This window comes from Delphinapterus leucas, chromosome 2 (genome assembly GCF_059928025.1).
Source record: "Delphinapterus leucas isolate spDelLeu-1000000601 "Yukka" chromosome 2, BTC_Dleu_Yukka2, whole genome shotgun sequence".
NCBI lineage: Eukaryota > Metazoa > Chordata > Mammalia > Artiodactyla > Monodontidae > Delphinapterus > Delphinapterus leucas.
The window spans coordinates 107156816-107180122 of record NC_143130.1 but is presented as its reverse complement, the minus strand read 5'-3'; the positions used below and the strand labels follow the sequence as shown (position 1 = coordinate 107180122).

General features: G+C 46.7%; 1 protein-coding gene across 1 annotated transcript in view; it reads left to right on the top strand.

The window, feature by feature from the left end:
• SLC7A7 (solute carrier family 7 member 7) overlaps positions 1-23307 on the top strand; it is a 35102-nt gene that overhangs the window by 8241 nt on the left and 3554 nt on the right. The window contains exons 3-4 of the mRNA XM_022553596.3: positions 21019-21144; positions 22017-22161. Of these exons, the coding sequence (XP_022409304.1) occupies positions 21019-21144; positions 22017-22161 (271 nt within the window). The remainder of the gene's footprint in view (positions 1-21018; positions 21145-22016; positions 22162-23307) is intronic.

The window sequence follows — 23307 nt, the reverse complement described above, 5'->3', positions numbered from 1 at the left end:
CCTGACCAGGGATCGAACCCACATCCCCTGCATTGCAAGGTGGGTTCTTTACCACTGGGCGACCAGGGAAGTCCCTGTGTCATATTTTAGATTCCACATATAAGTGATATCATATCGTATTTGTCTTTCTCTGTCTGACTTCACTTAGTATGATAATCTCTCAGTCCATCCATGTTGCTGCAAAACGCATGATTTTATTCTTTTTTATGGCTGAGTAATATTCCACCGTATCTATGTACCACATCTTCTTTATCCATTCATCTGTCGATGGACATTTAGGTTGTTTTCATGTCTTGGCTCTTGTAAATAGTGCTGCTATGAACATAGGGGTTCATGTGTCTCTTTGAATTATAGTTTTGTCCAGATATCTGCCCAGGAGTGGGATTGCTGGATGATATGGCAACTCTGTTTTTAGTTTTTTTGAGGAACCTCCATACTGTTTTCCATAGTAGCTGCACCAATTTACCTTCTTTGTGGCCTAGATTCTTAAAACTGTCATTTCAATCTACCTTGCCTTTTTCCCCATCTCATAAATAAAATATTATTTAAATTTGTACGTTCAGCAAAGCCACTTTGGAGGTGCTGAGAGGCTGATCCTCTGCAGCCCCTTCCCTCAGCTGCCTTTGTTCTAGAAAAGTGCCCTCGCAGCGTGAGAGACCCTGGGACCTTGGAGACCCCGCCCACCCCCGGCTGTGGAGAAGCTGAGCGGTCCTGTCAGTTTCAGGGGCAGCTGTGTGGGGGACAGGCATTTTGCACCAGGTACAATTGCTTGCTGGATCAACCCTCTCAATCAGCTTCATGTGCTCTTTCCTTTCAGTTTCTCCACTGCCTCATTTGACTCTTAGCTTCCTCTCCAGCCTCCCTCTTTTGACTGTCTTGCAGAGAGCCGGCTGTCCTCTGTAGGCTCCTCCCGTGTTTCGTGTGCCCGTGTGTGGGCTCAGACTCATGTCTGTGTGTGGGGCTGTTTGTCATGCTGGCAACGGTCAGGGAGGTACAAAGGCACTGTCCTAGGTTGCAGGAAGCGGGTTTTCCCTTGAGGTCTTAAATGCGACCTGTAGTTTCTCTGGCATCATTTACCGATGAGCTGGTGGGCTGACTTTCTGATGAAACTAATTTTAGGATCTGTTGGTCTCGGGGTCCCCTCAAACGTGGGCATATACTTACGTATCTTGTGTAGAGTAAGGATTATTCCACTTAAGTAAAATTTCCAAGAGGGCTGCATCCCTTTAAGCACCAGAATTCTATTTTAGCCATCTTGGTTGAACTCTCTTTAAAACCAGTGATATGTCTGCTTGGCCTCATAACTTGACGTTTTTTGTTTTTTTTTTTCTAGTGACTCAGGGTCACCACTGCACATGTCAAAGCTTGTATGACTGAGGCCCCTGGTCTGGGGATGAATGTTTGCTTCCTCAGTGGCCTCAGACAGCTGGCCTGACTTCAGTGCCTCAGGTTTTATTCTTTCATGATTTTGATGTGTGTTGTCTCTGACAGCTATTGTTCCTTGATTCTGGCCTTGGGCCTGCCTTCATCAGTCTTTTTAATTTGCTGCTTCTAATTTGGGAATAGAGATGTACTCAAACTCTTGTGCACCCAAGTACGCATACACACACATGTGCACCCTCCTAAGAATACATGCAGAGTAGCCACAGTTACAATTAGTCTAGAGAGCTCCCCAGTTAATAAAAGACAGAGTTTCGTGCTGGATTTATGGCATATATTTGAGACAAGCCTGATAGAATGAAAAGCATACCAGACTTGTGTTTGAGGCTGGGCTCTATAACTGTGTGTAGTGACTGTTACTTCCAGACTCCTGTGAGCATGACATGAGATTCAGTGAAAACCATAAATCATGACTCAAGTGTAATGTATTAATGATTATGATTAAAATTGCTCTCTCTCGGTAGCTTATAGGACTTTGTTCTATCTCTAATAATCTTCAGAGGGACATAGAGGTCTGGAAGAAGGTTCAGAAGGGCAATCGAGATTGTAAGTAAGAATTTAGGGGCATACGATTCATGAGTTTCTTCCTTCAGCTCTTGTTTAATGAGCAACCAGTACAAGTCGGATGCTGAGATATTCTGTCCAGATAGGATCTAGGCAGTAATAGCTCATTTATCTAACCGTAACCCTTCAGGAGGAAACCAAGAAGTAGGGAGAGGAAGAGGCTTACAAGCAGCCGGGAAAGAGGCCCCCTCAGAGCCAGCGAGACGACTTTCCTCTTGTGGGGAGGAGCACTTAGGACGACACTACAGGGACTGTGATGTCTGAACTGAATTTTGAATAGAAACATAGCCGTCTCCTCAGACACTTCTCACAGAGGGAACTGTGTGTGAAGGTGCAGGGTACAAAAAGGCGCAGAACCGGTCCAAGAATTCCAGGTAGTTGGTATGGCTGGAATGTGGGTAGGAGAGGAATGAGAAGGGAGAGACTGGAAATGTAGCCCCAGGGCCAGCTCCGCAGGGGTGTATATGGTGCCAGAACAGGTTAGACTTTATCTTGAGAGCAGGCAGAAGCTATTGACTTTCAGTGGAGACATGAAATCCCATTTGCTTTGAAGAAGAACTCTGGCTTTGTGGAGAGTGTTTTTGGAAAAAAGTGAGAGACAGAAGGTAGGGGCACCAGGTTAGGGAGCTGCAACCTGAAGGGTAGTGATGGCCTGCACTGTGGGCGGTGCCTTTGGAAGGGAGATGAAGGGATGGATAAAGAAATAGTCATGGGCTTCCCGGGTGGCGCAGTGGTTGAGAGTCCGCCTGCCGATACAGGGGACACAGGTTCGTGCCCCAGTCCGGGAAGATCCCACATGCCGTGGAGCGGCTGGGCCCGTGAGCCATGGCTGCTGAGCCTGCGCGTCCGGAGCCTGTGCTCCGCAACGGGAGAGGCCACAACAGTGAGAGGCCCACAAAAAAAAAAAAGAAAAGAAAAGAAATAGTCATAAGGTGGGATTTCTAGGACTTCTGGGTGTGGAGGGCTTCGGAGCTCTCAGAGATGATGCTAAGGATTCAGGCTTGGACAGATGGGGGGTGATGGGCTTGCCTTCTGAAATAGGGAAGGTGGGCTGAGTGATGAGGTAGAGGGTCACCTGGGGCTTCTGCTGGGATGCTCATGTGCCCTTCCAAGAGCTGTGCCTTCCTAGGGTCATCATGACCCAGAGTTGGTCATTTTCCCCCAACTGAGTCACACTTACCTGAAAAAGAGGTACATGTTGATGTCAGTCTATTAATGGACATGGTGAGCATATATATATGATTTCTTTTTTAAAATTATTTTTATTTATTTTTATTTTTTGGCCGCGCCATGCTGCATGTGGGATCTTAGTTCCCCAACCAGGGATCAATCCCGTACCCGCTGCGTTGGAAGTGCGGAGTCTTAACCATTGGACCGCCAGAGAGGTCCCACACGTATGATTTCTAAGGCATGTGTTCGCTATCAAGACACCCCCTTCCTAGTACCATAGTCACTGGGGAACCCATCTAGTAATCAGGGAATTCCTTGCAGGGCATGGAGCCAGAACAAAGGAAGAAAGTTTTGACTATTTGAGGAAAATTTACTGAACATGGTGGGTCCTCTAAAGTATGAGGCTGAAAGGTAGAGCCCTTCTTGCAGGGAACTCATGGTTAGTGGAGAAGAAGGGCAAAAATAGTCAGTGAAACATTGTATACAGTGAGTGCTGGAAGGGGCTTGAGTGCGGCTAATTCAGGAGGTGAGGTCCGCACTTAGTACCCAACACTGAAGGATGGAGAGGAGTCAAGGGGGGGCGGTGAAGAACCCATTCACCACAGCCTACAGAGCCGACGCCATCGGACGCTCTGACACATCTCATCCCTCTCACCCTCACTCTCTCCACTGCAGCTCCAGGCCTCCCCTTCTTGCTTTTCTTCCAGTTTGCCTGCCACACTCCCGCTTCAGGGGCTTTGTACTTACTGTTCTTTCTGCTGGGAAGGCTTTTTCCCCAGATGCCTTCAGAGCTTATTCCTTTACTCCATTCAAGTCTTTGCACACATATTGCCTTACCGGAGACCTAACCCGTCTAAAATGGTCACTCGCAGTCTCCCAGCCGGTTTTGTTTTTCTCTATAGACTTCTTACCACCTGACATTAATTCTTTACTTGTTTATTATCTATCTTTGCCTCTAGAGTATCAACATCATGAAAGTAAGGACTTTGTTTTGCTCACTGCTGAGCCTCTGGCACCTAGAACAGTACCTGGCGTCCACTAGGTACTCAGTAAATGTCTGTTGAATGAAGAAGGCGTAAGGAATTCTAGGCACAGGGAAAGGCAATGTAAAGGCGCAAAGGTGAGAAGAAGTGTGGGGCGCGGGCTGTGCATGGGAGATTGTGGGATGTGAGGGGACAAGGGGAGGCAAGGGGTTAGCGCACGAGGCCAAACCTTCCTAGAGGGTTTAGATTTTCTCCTGAAGCCTATAAGGAGCCATTGCAGGATTGGAAGGAGGGAGCAGGGCAGCTGGGGTGGGACCTAAGAGCAAGTCCGTAGGCAGAGACACCGGTTAGATACCTTTCTTACTGATCTAGGTAGGAAACGACAAAAGCCTGAATTGCTGTTTTCCCAGCACTGGTCATTGTCGTTATGGAGCTCTCGTGTGTGTGTGTGTGTGTGTGTGTGTGTGTGTGTGTGTGTGTGTGTACAGGATGGGCAACCCAGTCCAAGATTACAATGGATCATGATGAATGTTGTGACTTGTGAGGCAGAGGGAGCCCAGGAGGAAACCTGAATAGCCTAGGGGTTTGGAAGCTCTCCATAAGGAAGTTGACACCTGAATGAAGAAGAATTAACCGAGTAAAGAGGGAAGAGGAGCATCTCAGGCAGCAAGAACGAATGTGTGAAAACGTGAAGACAAGAAAGGACATCTTTGAGACACTGAAAGGAGCTCAGGTATTGCGTTTAAGGTAGGAAATGTTGAGAGTTGGCCTGCAGAGGTAGATGGAGGTCACAGGATAGGTTGTTCAGGGCTTTATCTAAACTGTTCTAGTTATTATTGCTGTGTAACAAATCACACAAAACTAAGTATTTTCAAACAGTCATTTTATTCTTTCGTGGTTTCTATGGCTTAGGAATTTGGGAAGGGCTAAGTGGGGCAGTTCTGGCTCAGGGTCTTATGTGGTTGTACACAGATGGTGGCAGGAGCTGAAACAGGCGGAAGCTGAAGCAGATGCAGACTAGATGGGCATCTTTTTCTCAAGTCACGTCAGGGCTTTTCCATGTGGTCTCTCCATATGGACTACATTGAGCTTTCTCACATAATGGCAGCCTCAGCGCAATCAGACTGTTTACTCGGTGGCTGAAGGCTTCAAGAACGAGTATCCGAGCAAGCAAAGTGGAAGCTGCATTGCCTCTTATGACCTAGCCTCTGAAGTCACATGGTATCGCTCCTGCAGCACTATATAGGTAGAAACATTCACAGAAGACCATCCAGTTTTAAGAGGCACAGACCCTACCTCTTGATGGGTAGAGTGTTAAAGTCACATTGTATTAAAAGCTTGTGGGATGGGAGATATTGTCGAGATATCTTTGGAAAATATAACCTACAACACATGCTATATTAAGGAGTTTGGTGGGCTTCTTCTAAGGCAATGAAAAACCTTTTTGGGCTTTCAAAGTAGGGGAGTGATATTTGTGATTTTTAGGAAGATTATTCTGACTTTGCAGGACGAAAAGCAGTGGGACCAGTTAGGAAGCTGTGCCATGATCCTGGTGAGACATGCTGGTGGCTTGGACTAGAGTCATGTTTTGGGGATGAAGATACTGGTTAAAACTTGGACACTGGGCTTCCCTGGTGGCGCAGTGGTTGAGAGTCCACCTGCCGATGCAGGGGACACGGGTTCGTGCCCTGGTCTGGGAAGATCCCACATGCCGCGGAGCGGCTGGGCCCGTGAGCCATGGCCGCTGAGCCTGCGCATCCGGAGCCTGTGCTCCGCAACGGGAGAGGCCCGTGTACAGCAAAAAAAAAAAAAAAAAAAAAAAGACTTGGACACCAGTTAGATATGGGTAGAGATTGTCAATGATGATAAGATACTGAGCTTTGGCATCTGGCTTGGGCAACTGGGTGAATGGTGATGCCATTTACTTATAGGGAGAACACTGGAGGAGCAGTAGTAGGTTTGCAAGAAATTGATGGGATCAGTTTGTGCTTGGTGATGTTGAGTAGGTGGTTACATATTCCTATGTATCTGGAATCATGACAGTTGGGCTGGTGATATACTTTTGGGAATCATCAGTGTATAGTAGTTGAAATCACAGTAGCAGATGAGATGATCCTGGGACAGGATATAGAAAGGGAAGAGAAAAGGGCTGTGGATAGCATTCTTGGAACTCTTAGAATTATAAGAATCCTTAGAGTACCAACGTTGGGGGAGAGGTATTCTGCAAAAAAGGTGGAGAAGCAGCATCCAGAGAAATAGGGAAACGTGGAGAGGGTGAGTGGAAGAGAGCAGTTTGAGGAGTCCGTGGCCAACAGTGTCCAGTCTGCTAAGAGGTCAAGCTAGATAGGACTGAGTGGAGTTGTTTGGATTTATCAACATGAAGATCACTGGTGACTTTGGAGAGGGAAATTTCAGGGCAGTGAGGGCGGAGTCAGATTTCAGAGAGATCGTTTATTTATCCAGCATGATTTATTGAGTATCAACTCTGCCTAGTTTTGGGTTAGGCCCTGGGGATACAAGGATAACTGTTACCCAATCTCTACCCTCACATAGCTCACAGTTGATGGGAGGGACAGATATGTAAAGTGTTCTGAGGAAAGGCAGTGCACCCAAGGGAGGTGGGTTTACACTCAAAAGTAGCCTTTCTCGGAAGAACTGTTAAATAAAATATGGAATGGAACATCGTTGGAATTGACAAGAAGGAGGTCAAGGGGAACTTTGGCAGGCTTTTCACTGGAGTAGTGGAGCAGATGTCAGACTGCATTGTGGAGAAAGGGCAGGGAAGGGAATATAGATGTGCTTCCTAGAAGATGGACCCTGGAGGCAAGGAAGGCGGTTGTTAGTGGAAGGGACCAAAGCTGAGGGGGGAGTTTATGGGAAAGACTTAAGCCCGCCTTAGGTTGGTTTGGGGGTGCGTTTCTGGAAAACTTGGATGAAATATTCATACCCTACAATGAAGTCTTCCCCACGGTTGGAATACTTGGGATCCTGGAGTCAGCATTTCTGTCCCTTGAACAGTCCAGGGCGCATCCTCATCCCTTTGAAAGGCGACGGTGCATGGTGGTGAGGAGCACGGCATCAGGCAGGTTAACTTCATTAGTCTCAGTTTCCTCATCTGTAGAATAGGACTCTACCTCACAGAGGCGTGATCTATATTTCTACCATACTTTCACCCTTTCCTATTCATCAGTGACAAATTTCGGGAGAGCACATATGATTTCTACTTCTGCCCGGGCGGCTTATGTTTCCTTTACAGGTGTAGTCCTCCTTTAGAACTGCTGATAAACTAACTACAGCCCTAGATAAGCTAGTATTGCTAATAGACCTTGAAATCATTTACGGATTATTGCTTAGGTAAGTTTTTTGTATGCATGGGTGACTTCACTCGTTGCATGGTCAGGGTAATCACATGCCGCCCTCTCTACCAGGAATTCCACCTCCCTTCCCCCCACCCCAGCGTCAGCCTCTGTACACTCAGTGCGGGTAACAGTGGTCCTGGTGCCCACCTGCACCCACTTCACTCCCCCAGACTGGATGAGTTGCCTTTCATAACACCTGATTCTTGTATTCGCCCAAGTTTACTTTTCTGGGAAGTCTGGGGACTGGGTCTTAATCAACGATTCTGCACAGGGTCTGGAACACAGCGGGTTCAAGCTCAATACATGCTTATTGGATGGATGGATGCATGGAAGAATGAATGGAAGAATGGATGAATTCTGAGTTCTGAAGGAACCTTGCTGTCCCATTCAGGGCTCTATAAATGGTTACTTTTCCCAGCCAGAGGGCTGTGCATTCAGCCCTTCCTGAAGCTGATTACTCTGACTTCGCAGAGCTCTTTGAGGATTGCTCCAGTTCTCTGCAGCCAGGAAGCCCTGTTACCCCAGGGGGAGATAGACCCACTCCCCGGCCCACATCCTTGCATGCAAATGGGGGGCATATAGTGTAGTGGAATGTGTACAAGCTTTTGAGCTGGCCACTGGCTGAGTGACCTCGGTTTTCTCAATTGTAAGATGAAGATAATAAACCTACTCTGTTAGATTAAATTAGATGATGTATGTAAGAAAGTCAGCGACCCTGTGACCCAGTTTTTTTGGTCTAGATTTCTGCCCTTTGTTAATGGGACGTTTTATCTCCTGTGTATTCGGTCTGCCTGCTGTACCCGTCAGCCAGCAGCACACATGCGGGGCCGCCTGTGAACAGACTACTCTTTAGGGGTCAGGCGGTCTCGGCATCCCTGACGCTTGACCCTCGTGATCTGCGTGTAGTAGGTGGTTTTCAGTGAATGTTGGCTGGAGGAGTGAACAGAAGGTACAGCTCCAGATTCAGCTTGGCCGAGAAAGGCATTGCAACTCTTGGCTCTCAGGGCGTTGGGGGCTGAGGGCCACTGTGGGGCCCGGGCAGAGGGGAGGGCGGCTGCTCGAGCCACTTGTGGACGCTGTAGGACTTCAGATCTCTGAGAGCTTTGGCCACTGTCCTCGGGCAGCTTTTCCTGGTACTGGAAGACTTCGTGTCCTTGTGGCTAATGAGGTGGAACAGCCAGATGCTGGGCCCCCAACTGCCTTTTGCCCTTTGAACTTTCTACTTGGAAGCTAGTTGCCTCTTCCAGACGGATTATCCATTTTAAGCTGGGAATGAGGAAGCTTACATTTCTTTTTTTTTTAATAATAAATTTATTTTATTTATTGTTTATTTTTGGCTGCGTTGGGTCTTTGGTGCGGTGCGCGGGCTTCTCATTGCGGTAGCTTCTCCTGTGGCAGAGCTCGGGCTCTAGGCTCACAGGCTTCAGTAGTTGTGGCGTACGGGCTTCAGTAGTTGCGGTGTGCGGGCTTCAGTAGTTGTGGCACGTGAGCTCAGTAGTTGTGGCTCGCGGGCTTAGTTGCTCGGCGGCATGTGGGATCTTCCCTGACCAGAGCTCGAACCCGTGTCCCCTGCATTGGCAGGCGGATTCTTAACTACTGCGCCACCAGGGAAGCCCAGGAAGCTTACATTTCATGTTCCACATTTACAGCAGCAAGGGGACTAGAGTCAGAGCGCTGAGGTCTTTCTGGTATGGGGTCAACGTGAACTTCGGAACAAACTCTTCACCAGCAGGGAGGGAGGTGGAGCTCTGTGCTGGCCTGATCCCCAAAGCTTTTCAGGGGTTCACCTTTGGTCTCTTCCTTTTTCTATTCTCTTTCTCTCTGCCTCAGAAGAGGCTAAGGGAACAGCCTAGAGGAAGCTGGGGAAGGAGCTAGGGACAGTGGGTCCCAACCTCTGCTGACCGTTGGAGTCACCTAGCGGGTTTAAAAAAAACACTTGGGACTTCCCTCGTGGTGCAGTGGATAAGACTCTGTGCTCCCAATGCAGGGGTTAGGGTTCAATCCCTGGCCAGGGAACTAGATCCCACATGCATGCTGCAACTAAGGAGCCCACCTGCAGCTAAGACCTGGCACAACCTGATAAATAAATAAATATTAAAAAAAAAATACTCCTGGCGCCTTCCTTTCCCTCTCTTTTCCCCCAGCCAAATAACTCTGAACCACTGGGCAGAAGAATGGAAATTAGCTTGGAGAACAAGACTTGAGGAAGCAGAAGGTTCCTGCTGAAGAGAACTGTTGGGGCCTTGGGAAGAAAGGTTCTCAATTGTCACCATGCTTTAGAATCACCCAGGGAACTTTAAAAACATGCCGATGCCTGGCTCTACCCCAGAGCTTCTTGACTTCATTGTCCTGGGTGGGGCCCGAGCACTGAACTTTGTTAAAGCTTGTAGAGTGATGCTAGTGTGGAACCAGGAATGCTGAGTTAAGTGAGGGTTTGGGCTTGCTGTGATCAAGGTGGTTCTCTAAGTGATGATTTTGTTTTGTGATGACCTAAGGTAGCCCAGAGCAGGCAAATCATCAGGCTCCACTGGGGAGCCCCGTCTCAGACCTCCTGAACCAGAACTTCAGGGGTGGAGCCCCAGAGCTGTAGGTTCACACTCCTCAGGGGATCCTCAGGCGATCCTGATGTTCAGTCAGCCTTGGGGACCCATTTCTGAGAACCTGAACTGGACCTAGCTGAGCAAACCAGTAAGGATCCTGCTACCAAGGACTCGCTGGCTTTGAGGCGGAAGCCGATGGAGCAGTTAATCAGTGAGCCTCCTGGTGCAAAGTGCTTGCTTGCTCCCTCCTGTGGTGCAGACCCACAGCAACTGAAGTGCTGGCTAGGCCCCAGAAGGCAGGATGGGAAGCTCTGATCCAGTGACCCACAGGGCTTATGCTCCGTGTGTCTTCTTGCCGGATGCTTTCCCCCCTGAAGCCTGAGTAAACGACATGGTTATGTAGCCTGAAAAGGTAAAAGTGTTTGAGGACCAGCTGCTATCTGAGAGATACAACGGCACCTAGGAAGGGTGGAAGAAATAATCGATCAAGGAATCAAGAAGAAAAAGTGATTTTTAAGATGTTGTTAAGATGCAGCATTCAACAACAAAAAACAAAACAAGCAGTAAAGAAAACAAGGAAAAACTTGAAATGTCTGGCTTTAGGCAGAAGAGCTGAGGCTTTTTTGGAGAGCTTAAATCTGGTCCTTCTGAGGGAACAGCCTTGGTAGAGTATTCTGGAGACATCTGGTTATTCGCGGGCCTGAGTGTACCAGTTAAGGGGCTGGACTGCTCCCCAGCAGTGTGACTCTGACTATGCATAGACCAGCCTAATGCAGAGACGGGTGGTTTTTCTTGAGTAACATGTGACACAGAGATTGCTCACCCCAATTAAGCCCACAGGCTGCTATATTTCTGCTGATTGCTGGGGAATGAATGACATCACCAGTCAGAAGACACATGAGATATGTCACTGGTGACTTTGAAGTTCACGATAGCAAATGGAGTGGCAGGTGGAATCTTCATCTCTTTGTCACTTGAAGTCTGTGTATGTGAAAGAAAACAGAGAACACAGAACTGAGTCCTGGAATGTAAATGCTAGGATACCAGAGGATACACTCTGGTGAGGGATGGAGCAGATGTTATAGAGATTGGGAGAGATGCACTTAATAAAGGTTTAAACTGAAATTTTAGAGGAAGGGGAAAAATACACAGATAAAAGTATACATCTGGGTAGTTTGGAGGCTATGAGGTATTATAGAGAAAGAAGAATAAAGTTGGAAAAATTGCTCAGTAATGCATTTGGAGAAGCTAGAAGATTGGGAGTGATGCTTTTGGACTCATCAACATTTCAATGAGGCTAATAAACACATTTGCTTTTTACATTTACTGCAAGGAGGAAACAATTTATTTGATTAGAATATGACAGCGACAGAGTATACCTTGTTTGGGCTTCTCTGGTGGTGCAGTGGTTGAGAATCTGCCTGCCAAGGCAGGGGACACGGGTTCGAGCCCTGGTCCGGGAAGATCCCACATGCCATGGAGCAACTAAGCCCGTGCACCACAACTACTGAGCCTGTGCTCTAGAGCCCATGAGCCACAACTACTGAAACCTGTGCACCTAGCGCCCGTGCTCCTCAACAAGAGAAGTCCGTGCACCGCAACAAAGAGTAGCCCCCGCTCGCCACAACTAAAGAAAGCCCGTGCGCAGCAGCGAAGACCCAACACAGCCAAAAAAAAAAAGTATACCTTGTTCAAAAGTGATGGATTTACTAGAAAAGCTGAGATTGATATAGTATATCAAAGAGAGATGTACTTGTATGAGGATCTGCTATAATAAGGGATGCCTGCTGCCTCTGGGCAAGGTTACTTTTTGATTCTTTTGATTGCAGTGAGAGGGAAACTTCAGGACCAAGACACAGAGACCTGTCAAAGGATTTCACCTCCCCTTTCTCTCTTTCCCAACAAACGTAATGGACAGTACTACCCAGTACTGCCTCCAGCTTTTTGCCTGCAGGAGGGCTGCTTTTCACAACTAAACAGGAGAAGTCTCTTCCTTCCTCATTACAGATACGTGGCCCATCTCTTAGAAAGGACACCAAGGCCCTGGCCTCTGTTAATCCCATCTGCTTACCTTGGGAAGAAGAATTATTACATAGTGCTATCAGAGGGCTCTCAGATACCAGTTAGGGATTTTTCCTGAAGATCTCCCATAGTAAAGTACATGGAAATAAACCCCCATCCTAAGGGAAGAAGCATGGTGAAGAGAACACGAAGATAAAAGCAAAAAGAAGTAGGAATGATGTAACGGTGGGCATTTACTGCACACTCTCAGGTCAGAAGAATAAGTGTTTTGCTTTCCTCATAAAAATCATAAAATTTGTATGAAAGGGAAATATGGTAGCAATGGAAGCTTCAATTCCCTGAGCATCTTTTGCTAAAATCAGTTGCATTCTATTAGAAGCAGTACCTCTCTACATTAAAAAAAAATGGTTTATTATGGAAGATTTCAAACATATACAAAAGTAGAGCAAATTGCACAGTGAACTCCCAGGGTTCAAGCACCAGCATCAATGATTATCAACATCTATGCTCCAACCATCCCTTCCTCACCCACACTAGATTATTTAAATCATATCCAAGACATCAAACCATTTAATCCATAAAGGCTTCAATATGTATCTCTAAAGGATAAGGATTTATTATTATTATTATTTGACATAACCAGAGGCAATGTGGAATCCTTGTGAGGAAGTGATTATGCCTTCTCAGAGTTTATGTCCCAGAAAAAGAAATGCGGTTTTCCTCCAAAATGTACTCTAAATTTTAGGCAAAGAGATTGCAGAAAAGTTCAGGGCAAAGAATTACAATTTTACAGCCAGGGATTTAAAAACAGAAGAAAAACCAGGGGTATCTTCAAAATGAAATTCTTTTTTTTTTTTTTTTAATATTTGTTTATTTATTTCGGCTGCACCAGGTCTTAGTTGTGGCATGCGGGCTCATAGTTGCGGCATGCGGACTTTCTAGTTGCGGCCTGCATGCGGGATCTAGTTCCCTGACCAGGGATCGAACCTGGGCCCCCTGCATTGGAAGTGCGGAGTCTTACCCACTGGACCACCAGGGAAGTCCCTTCAAGATGAAATTCTGATACAATAAATTATCTTATTTAGGAAGAATAGGAGAATTATCTGAAGAAAGTGGTGTGATTGAACACATTGATTTATTTTAAAACTAATTGATTTTTTAAATTTTATTTATTTATTTTTTAATTTTTGGCTGTGTTGGGTCTTCATTGCTACGGGCTTTCTCTAGTTGCAGTGAGCGGGGGCTACTCTTCTTTGCAGTGTGCGGGCTTCTCTTTGTGGTGGCTTTTCTTGCTGCGGAGCAGGGGCTCTAAGCACGCGGGCTTCAGTAGTTGTGGCACACGGGCTTAGTTGCTCCGTGGCATGTGAGATCTTCCCAGACCAGGCCTTGAACCCGTGTCCCCTGCATTGGCAGGCAGATTCTTAACTACTGCACCACCAGGGAAGCCCCGAACACATTGATTTTTTTTTTTCATTTTAACATCTTTATTGGAGTATAATTGCTTTACAATGGAATGTTAGTTTCAGCTTCACAACAAAATGAATCAGTTATATATATACATATGTTCCCATATCTCTTCCTGCATATCTCCCTCCCACCCTCCCTATCCCACTCCTCCAGGTGGTCACAAAGCACCGAGTTGATCTCCCTGTGCCATGCGGCTGCTTCCCACTAGCTATCTACCTTACGTTTGGTAATGTATATATGTCCATGCCTCTCTCTCGCTTTGTCACAGTTTACCCTTCCCCCTCCCCATATCCTCAAGCCCATTCTCTAGTAGGTCTGTGTCTTTATTCCTGTTTCACCCCTAGGTTCTTCATGACATTTTTTTTCTTAAATTCCATATATATGTGTTAGCATACGGTATTTGTCTCTCTCTTTCTGACTTACTTCACTCTGTATGACAGACTCTAGGTCTATCCACCTCATTACAAATAGCTCTATTTCGTTTCTTTTTATGGCTGAGTAATATTCCATTGTATATATGTGCCACATCTTCTTTATCCATTCATCCGATGATGGACACTTAGGTTGTTTCCATCTCCGGGCTATTGTAAATAGAGCTGCAATGAACTTTTTGGTACATGACTCTTTTTGAATTATGGTTTTCTCAGGGTATATGCCCAGTAGTGGGATTGCTGGGTCATATGGTAATTCTATTTGTAGTTTTTTAAGGAACCTCCATACTGTTCTCCATAGTGGCTGAACCAATTCACATTCCCACCAGCAGTGCAAGAGTGTTCCCTTTTCTCCACACCCTCTCCAGCATTTATTGTTTCTAGATTTTTTGATGATGGCCATTCTGACTTGTGTGAGATGATATCTCATTGTAGTTTTTTTTTTTTTCATTGTAGTTTTGATTTGCATTTCTCTAATGATTAATGATGTTGAGCATTCTTTCATGTGTTTGTTGGCAGTCTGTATATCTTCTTTGGAGAAATGTCTATTTAGGTCTTCTGCCCATTTTTGGATTGGGTTGTTTGTTTTTTGTTATTAAGCTGCATGAGCTGCTTATAAATGTTGGAGATTAATCCTTTGTCAGTTGCTTCATTTGCAAATACTTTCTCCCATTCTGAGGGTTGTCTTTTGGTCTTGTTTATGGTTTCCTTTGCTGTGCAAAAGCTTTTGATGAGCTCAGATTTTTAGAAACGATATGCAAGAGATAATGAGAGGTGACATAATCAAGACTAAATAAATAAAGGAGTGACCCTGCAAGGAGAGTGTCCTGAAGGTTAATGCCCAGCATAAACTAAGACCTGAAGAAGTTACTAAGGCCAACAAAAGTTTCCGAGAGCAACGTTCAGTGAGAACAGCAGGGGCAAGGCTGGATGCTCTGGGGGCAGTTAGATCTATGATAACTAGATGGTGGAAAGGAGAGGCCACAGTCCCACTTTTCCTCTGACTTGACCTGCAGAAGGATTGCTCACCTAAGAAAGGGTTCAATAAAAACCCAACAGGCCGATAGATCTAGGCCAACAAAAAACAAGACCAAGAGAGTTGAGGAGATAGTAATAAAGCGTGTCATTGCTTTAAATGTTTTTAACTATCCACTTGCAAACAAATGGAAAGAATTTATAATTAGTTGAGATGACAGAATGACTACTAGGCATCTCCAGGACCTTGGAGAACAGGAAGGGTATAAAAAGGAAACTGTTGACTGACCTATTAGTTTCCTATTGCTGCTGTAGCAAATTACAACCAATTTAGTGGTTTAAAACAACACAAATTTATTATTTCACAGTTCTGTAGGTCAGAAGTCTGAAAAGTGTCTCACCGGGCTAACATCAAGGTGTCAGCATTGCCATGTCCCTTTCTGGAGGCTCTAGGGGAGAATCCATTTTCTTGCCTTTTCTAGCTTCTAGGGGCTCATAGCCCCCTTCCATCTTCAAAGCCAGCAGTAGCTAGTCAAGTCTTTCTCACATCAAAAGTCTTTCACATGGGCTTCCCTGGTGGCACAGTGGTTGAGAGTCCACCTGCTGATGCAGGGGACACGGGTTCATGCCCCGGTCCGGGAAGATCCCACATGCCGCGGAGCGGCTGGGCCCGTGAGCCATGGCCGCTGAGCCTGCGCGTCCGGAGCCTGTGCTCCACAATGGGAAAGGCCACAACAGAGATAGGCCCATGTACCGCAGAAAAAAAGAAAAAAAAAAAAGTCTTTCACACTGACTCTTCTGTTTCTCAGGGCCACTGTGCCTACCACAAGTGATAACCTGGCTTTCCAAGAAAGAGGAGGAGGGACTTCCCTGGTGGCGCAGTGGTTAAGAATCCGCCTGCTAATGCAGGGGTCACGGGTTCGAGCTCTGGTCTGGGAAGATCTCACATGCCGCAGAGCTACTAAGCCCGTGTGCCACAACTACTGAGCCTGCGCTCTAGAGCCCGTGAGCCACAACTACTGAGCCCGAGTGCCACAACTACTGAAGCCCATGTGCCTAGAGCCCGTGCTCCACAACAAGAGAAGCCACTGCAATGAGAAGCTCGCACACCGCAACGAAGAGTGGCCCCCGCTTGCCGCAACTAGAGAAAGCCCGCACACAGCAAGGAAGATCCAAACATAGCCAAAAATCAATAAAGTAAATAAATTTTTTTTTAAAAAGAGAAGGAGGTGGGTTCTGAGCATGCTGCACTGGTAATCTGAGGTTGATTCCTCCCCAAATTCTAGGCTCATCTGTTAAACCTGGTTAGCAAAGTGTGAAGGGAAGAAAGGAGGATCTCTAGTAACCTGTATAGATTTGCTAAAAACAAGCTAACCTCATTTTTTGTTCAATTTTAATTTTTTATTCAAGTGTAATATACAAAAGGAACTGTACACATGTCATAAGTGTACAGCTTGATGAATTTTCAAACTGAGTACACATGTGTAACCAGCATCCACATCAAAAAGGCAGCCCCCTGAACCTCTCGTGTGTTTCTCCCAGTCACTCCCCTGTGCCCCCCATGCACACGCTAAGGGAAATCACTGTTCTGACTTCTAGTAGCATAGATTAATTTAGCCTGTTTTGATGTAAATGGATATAAAGGGTATGTACTCTCTTGTGTTTGGCTTGTTCACTGAATACATTTGTGACATTCATCCATAATTTTGTCTGTAGCTGTAGACGGTTCTTTCTCATTTGCTGTTTAGTATTCCATTGTATTCATTTAGCCATTCTATCGTTGATTGGCATTTGGGTTGTTTAAATTTTTGACTATGACAATGGTATAGCTATGAACATTCTAGCATATGTATGTACTAATTTCATTTGAATCATTATTTGATAGCATCATTAGATTTCTAGAGCAGAGACATGTGTATACAGATTTCAGAGAGGTTCTTGGCAAACTCTTGTGATATTCTTGTTGACAAGGTAGAAAAAGGTGGACTAGATAAAAAAAAATAGTTTGGTGGATTCCTGGTTGACGCTGTGGAATAATGACAGCAGAGAGGAAGGTCTATAGTGATAGACTGCAGGGCTCTGCCTATCCTAGTCAACATTTTTATAAGTGACTTCAGTGAAGATCCAGAAAGTTTGCTAATCAGATTTGCAGATTTCACAAAATTGAAGGCATTTGAACTAACTGATTAAAATGAAGGGGGAACTCCATTTCTGATAAATGGAAATGATGCCTAAAAATTCAGAGAGGAAAGTTACTAGGAACAGGTGTAAAGCCCCATATTTGGGATTAAAAAAAAAATCACTTTTAATAGGCCCAAACACAGGGAGAGGGAAAAGCTGATCAGTTTGGGAGCAAAAAAGGAGTTACAGTTGACAAGTTCAAACTGAGACTCCGTAGCCTGCAACAGTAGCTGGAGTTTTCTGTGTGAGTCTCAGTTTCCAGGGAGACACTGACAAAGTGCAATTAATACAGAGGAGTGAACTGGGCCGGTGAGTGGGAAACCATATTTATCACACAAGATGTTGAAGAACATAGGTCTTTGGACTGAAGAGGGAAGACTCAAGGGGAACGGGATGTCAGTCTTTAATGATAAGAAGGGCTTATCGTGATGTGCGAGAGGCTTCAGTTTGATGCTTTGTGGCTCCACAGGAGAGGTCCAGGACAATTAGCTAGAAGTTGCGAGGGAGATGTTTTTGGCTGGGTGGGAGGAAGAGCTATTGGCCTCTTTACAGACGGCATGAGTGGCCTAATAGATTGCTGAGGTTTTTACAGTCCCTGGGAATTTGAAGGAGAAAATGGCTTAAATAGCAGCCTAAGTTGTGTGTTATGTTGTATGTATTTAAAACTAATGGTGCTGGGAGAATTGTAGGCTGAATGTTCTTTTTCAGGGACTGTTTAGTTTGAGCATCTAAACTAAATCTGGGCGTCTGATCCTGAATGGGCCTGCAAGCTTTGTTCACTTCTGGATCAAGCCAGGCATCTGCTCTCCTTGCTTTTAGTTCCTAGAGCTGATGCTGGGCCTTAGTGCTGGAACTAGCCTCCTCCTCCAGGGGCTCATGGAGGCTAGGTTTCATGACCATTCAGGAGCATCTCTTTGGATGATTATAGGAGTGACTTCTTCTCAGCTGCTTCTTCCTTCAAAGCAGGGGTCAAAGCAGGGATGGAGGTGCACCTGAATCAAGGGTCTGAGGTGATTTTCAGCCCATCTTTCTGTGGTCTTGGCCCAGTGTTGGGTGGAGATTGAATTGCAGCTAGAGGTAGGAGGGTAGGGCATCTCTGTCCTTGAGGTTAACTTGCAGTTGCCTCCATATTATTCTAACCTCATGTCCTACCCCCACCCCCTTCCCTGCCTCTGAAGCAGGTCAGGCTCCACTTCAAGAACAGTGCACTTGGCTGGGCTCTGGGGCCACCGGTCAGCTGTATCCGCTGGGAGTGGGGACAGAGAGCCCAGTCAGCACTGCTGCCTGCCATTCCCATTTCCTGCTGCCACGGCCAAGAGGCCCTGGAGGAAGCTGAGCGCTGGGGAAGATGAGGGCCAGCGCTCTTTCCAGAGGATTCCCTTCTTCGTGCAAACCGAACCTCCTGTGCTCAATACAGAGAGCAGATCCGGGCAAGATGGTGGGTCAGTGGCTGAGAACAAAGGCTCAGGAGTGGGGGAGGAGGAAACACTGGTGGGTAAGAGGAAGGATACAGATGGATGGATATAGAAGTAGACTAGAGAAGCTGTAAGGATTAAAATGTAAACAATCCATGTATTTTCTTTTCAGAATTTGTTGTAGTAAAGGATAAGGAGTTGGTTCTTCCTTGGACAGAGCTGAGAACAGAAGCATGTGGCATGTGGTTACAGACTGACTCTGAACCAGAACCAGTCTCTTAATTCTCAAGCCTATCCCAGTTTAGTGTTGTCACCCTGGTGACCCTGAGGGCTACTCATGAATTTTTTTTTAAATTTATTTATTTTTGGCTGCATTGGGCCTTCGTTGCTGTGCGCAGTCTTCTCATTTCGGTGGCTCTCTTGTTGCAGAGCATGGGCTCTAGGAGCGCGGGCTTCAGTAGTTGTGGCACACGGGCTCAGCATTTATGGCTCGTGGGCTTTAGAGCGCAGGTTCAGTAGTTGTGGCGCACGGGCTTAGTTGCTCTGTGGCATGTGGGATCTTCCCAGACCAGGGCTCGAACCTGTGTCCCCTGCATTGGCAGGCGGATTCTTAACCACTGCGCCACCAGGGAAGTCCACCCATGAATTTTAATTAGGGGACCCCATTCCCTTGTGAATATGGTAGCTCCAGTTGTCCCAGATGCTTCTAATCCAACCTGGCTTGAGTTATATTAGTAAGCCAGCAGCAGAGCCCGAGGGTGAGGGGTGGAGGTTATAGGATGGAGAGAAGAGGCAGGAGGCAGAAGTCCAGTGGGGAGTAAAGGAGGGGTGACCGGCTGAGGAGGATCAGCAGATCTGAAAGATTTGCCCGTTTTATGGGATGCTTGTGGAGACTACATGCTTGTGTCTTTATTAACTTAACACTACATTGGCCTGGAGTTATGGGTGCATTTTTGCCCAGCCCTGTGATAAGGTTTGGCTGTTCGTTGGCTTGTTTATTAGGCAGAAAGGCAAGTGTTTGTTTGGGACAGGAATGCCCCCTTTCTGCAAGAGCGGAAAAGAACTTGGGCAGTAAGGGAGGGGGAGACAGAAAGTGAGACAGCTGTTCTGCGGGGCTGCTCTTTCCTGCCTCTCAGGATGAAGTAGCCTCTGGGCCAGAGTGTGACGAGACCAGGACACAACAAAACAGAAGGGCTGGGGACACTGAGGGCCACACCACTGCCAGAACTGCGACAGGGAGTAGTACTTGGGACTGAGTTGGTGGCCTGAAGCAGGCAAGCCCAGCACTTTCTCCTCTGGTAAGGCAGGCTGGCTCTGATCTTGTCTTCGCAGCCCTTGGGAGAACGGCTGTTAAGCCCTCCTTCTAGTGCTCCAGTTGCTGAGCTGGGAAGGAGGGAGCAGTGAAATGATCCACTTTGCCACAGCGGGGAAGGTATGGGGTATGTGGCTGCCTGCTTGTTTAAGAGGCTGGTGGGGGATTGAGGAACATTCTGCTGAGTTTCAGACTTGTTTCTTTTGATTTTCTTCCCCTCTTGAATTTCTTCTTCTGAAGCAGCAGATTATAGCTTTTTTTGGGGGGGTGGGGTAGTAGATTTCTCTGAGATTCTGCTGAAAGTTATCGACCCTTTTCTTAGAACAATGCATATTCTTTGGACATATGTACGTAACACTTTACAAAGAATTTCAGGCCTGTGGAAGCCCTAGGTTAAGAACCCTGCCTCTAAGGGCAATCCATGAATTTTGCTGAAGCTCATCCAAGTAAAGGGATTGCCTCTACCCCAGGATAGAAGGACTTGAGGAATGTTTGTGGCTCTGACTTTTGCATTGTCCAGTCAGGAAAAATGCCCCATCCCCCTTCTGTAGGAACCTCAGTTCCAAGTCTTTCCAAGCATGAAAACAAGCAGCTGAGCTGGCCGGCAGTAGCAGGAAGTCTGGCCTCCAGCCTAATCCTGGCCACACATCCTGACCCGCTAGCCCAGACGTTGATAAGTCACAACAGGACTCATCAAGGTTAACAGTAATCCCACAGCATCAGAGTGCTGGGTCCTGGAGCCCATATAAGGGGATACAGGGCTGGAGAGGGTGAGAGACCATGACTTTTCAGAGCCAACAGCTGGAACGCATCATTAATCCTGTTCCACTACCAGTTGCCTCCTATTGCTGTGAGCACTTTTGCGTGTAAGCAAATCCAGTCGCTTTGTGTCTCTTGTATAAGTGCTGAGGGCGTGTGTGTGTGTGTGTGTGTGTGTGTGTGTGTTGCTGTGTACACAGGTGCTCAGCAAATGCCTTTGAATGATAATGGTGAGGGCATTCTGGGCAGAGGTTTCCAATGAAGAGCAGGTCAGAGCCCAAACAGTTCTGTCTTTGGCCAAAGGGTCTATTTTGGTGACTGGTACCAGAAAAACTGCTTGGGGGTCTAAGGCCCTCTGGACGGTGGGGCCAGTCACCAATCAGTATTATTTTTCTTTCAGGTCTCTTAACCTTCATTAACTGTGCCTATGTCAAGTGGGGAACCCTGGTACAAGATGTTTTCACCTACGCAAAAGTATTGGCGCTGATCGCAGTCATCATCGCAGGCACTGTTAGACTTGGCCAGGGTAAGAAATAAGAGTGACAGCAACTAATGTCTGTTAAGCATTTTCCATACGCCATACTCCTCTAAGTGACCTCTGTGCATGATTTCATTTAATGGGTACTATTATTATTCCCATTTTATTTTTTTGGCCATGCCCCAAGGCTTGCAGGATCTTAGTTCCCCCACCGGGGTTGAACCCGTGCCCCCTGCCATGCAAGCACGGAGTCCTAACCCCTGGACTGCCAGGGAAGTCCCTGAAGTCCCTAGCTTAAGTAGTGGAGCTGAAATCTGTACCCAGGCAGACTGAGCCCAAAGCCTGTCCTGTCATTTCTCTGCATGCTGCCTCCCAGAGGAGGTCGATCTGGGCAAAAAGGAGCCATATCCCGGGAGCCAGCTTTTGCAGATTGTCGAGCCCAATGCTGTAGCTCTAACTGTAGCTCCCCTTGGGAGCGGACAAGGGCAGAAATGAACCTCTTGTACCCATTCCTCTACCAGTTTCCAGGTGTGAACACCTACCCTGCAACTACTCTGTTGACTGGGCATACTGAGCCCTGCCCTTCCTCCACTCCGTATCAGCTGTCTGGGTTAGGAAGGGGGCAGACAGAACTGCATCACCCCTGTTCTCCAGCCCTCTGCTCTGTCGTGGATCCTTACTCTAGAGAGCCACTGGGGTCCTTCCTGTCAAGACCCCTGTGCTGCTCCCTGCACTCTGGCCCATTACTGTAGATGTCTCTCTTCTGCTCCCCATTCTTTCACTGGTACCCTTGCTGCCAAGGTGTTGTAAGCCACACACATTCTCTTATCGGCACATTTTTCCTCTCCTTTACCGGATCACCTTGTAGTTGGGGTGTAGGCCACTAATCCTTCTGCCTTTCCATATTCTCTGGGTTCCAGGAGCCTCGACTCACTTTGAAAATTCCTTTGAGGGTTCATCATTTTCAGTGGGCAACATTGCTCTGGCACTGTACTCGGCTCTGTTTTCCTACTCGGGCTGGGATACCCTCAATTATGTCACTGAAGAGATCAAGAATCCTGAGAGGTAGGTACCTCACCATCAACTTCCCATGGCAATGATAGCCATCATTTATTGAGCTCCTACTGTGTGCCAGACAGCATACCACAACTGGTTGATTTTATCAGTGTCATTTTAATAGACTGGAGGCCGGAGGCCCAGAGAAGTAACTTGTCCATGATCACAGTAGCAGAGCTGAGGTGAACTTTCTCATGTGTTAAAAAAAAATTTTTCTTCACAGGCCTTTTCTCATTTGTTCATGCATTTCTGCATTAATCAAAGCAAGTTGTACCATGTGCTTGTGTATGCTTTAATTTTTTTTTCTTTTTTTTTTTTTTTTTGTGGTACACTGGCCTCTCACTGTTGTGGCCTCTCCCGTTTGCGGAGCACAGGCTCCGGACGCGCAGGCTCAGCGGCCATGGCTCACGGGCCCAGCCGCTCCGCGGCATGTGGGATCTTCCCGGACCGGGGCACGAACCCGCATCCCCCGCATCGGCAGGCGGACTCTCAACCACTGCGCCACCAGGGAAGCCCCTTCCTTTCTCTTCTGATCCCTTCCTTGTTTCTCAAATTCATACTGACTTTGAATTGTGGTATTGTTTGTTTCAGGACACCATTTTTACTCTGAATTGCCCTGTAGTCAAGCAGAGTAAAAAGAACTCTGGGCAGGGAGTCAAAGGGCCTGGACCTGTCTTTCCACTGATTTGTTGGATGACCTTGAGGGAATCCCCTGCCATCTCTGCCTGCTCCGTCTGTAATTGAGGAGGTTGAATTATATGATCTCTAGAGCTCTTCCTGGCTCTGAAATTCAATGATTCTAGGACCTAAGATTTGCCAGGGAGTGAAGTTTCTATAAATTTCTAAGTCAAAATAATAATAATAAACACCTTTTGGCTTTGAGAAACAGAGTATTTCTGATACACATCTAGTGCTGCAACCCTGGGAGCAGATAATAGCAGATAGAGACCTGGGCGGTGCTTCCACCTACAGGACAGAAACTGAATGACTTGAGTATTTGCCCCTCTCTCACTGTGAAGAACGTTTATAAAGATCATGGCTTTATTGGGCCAGAGGGACCTTGAGAAGTCTTTTTCTCTTGGCCTCTGGTTAGGACAGCACTCAAAGCTCTCAAACTGAGTAAGGGGGCGGGGTGCACATATTTCCCAGATTGCT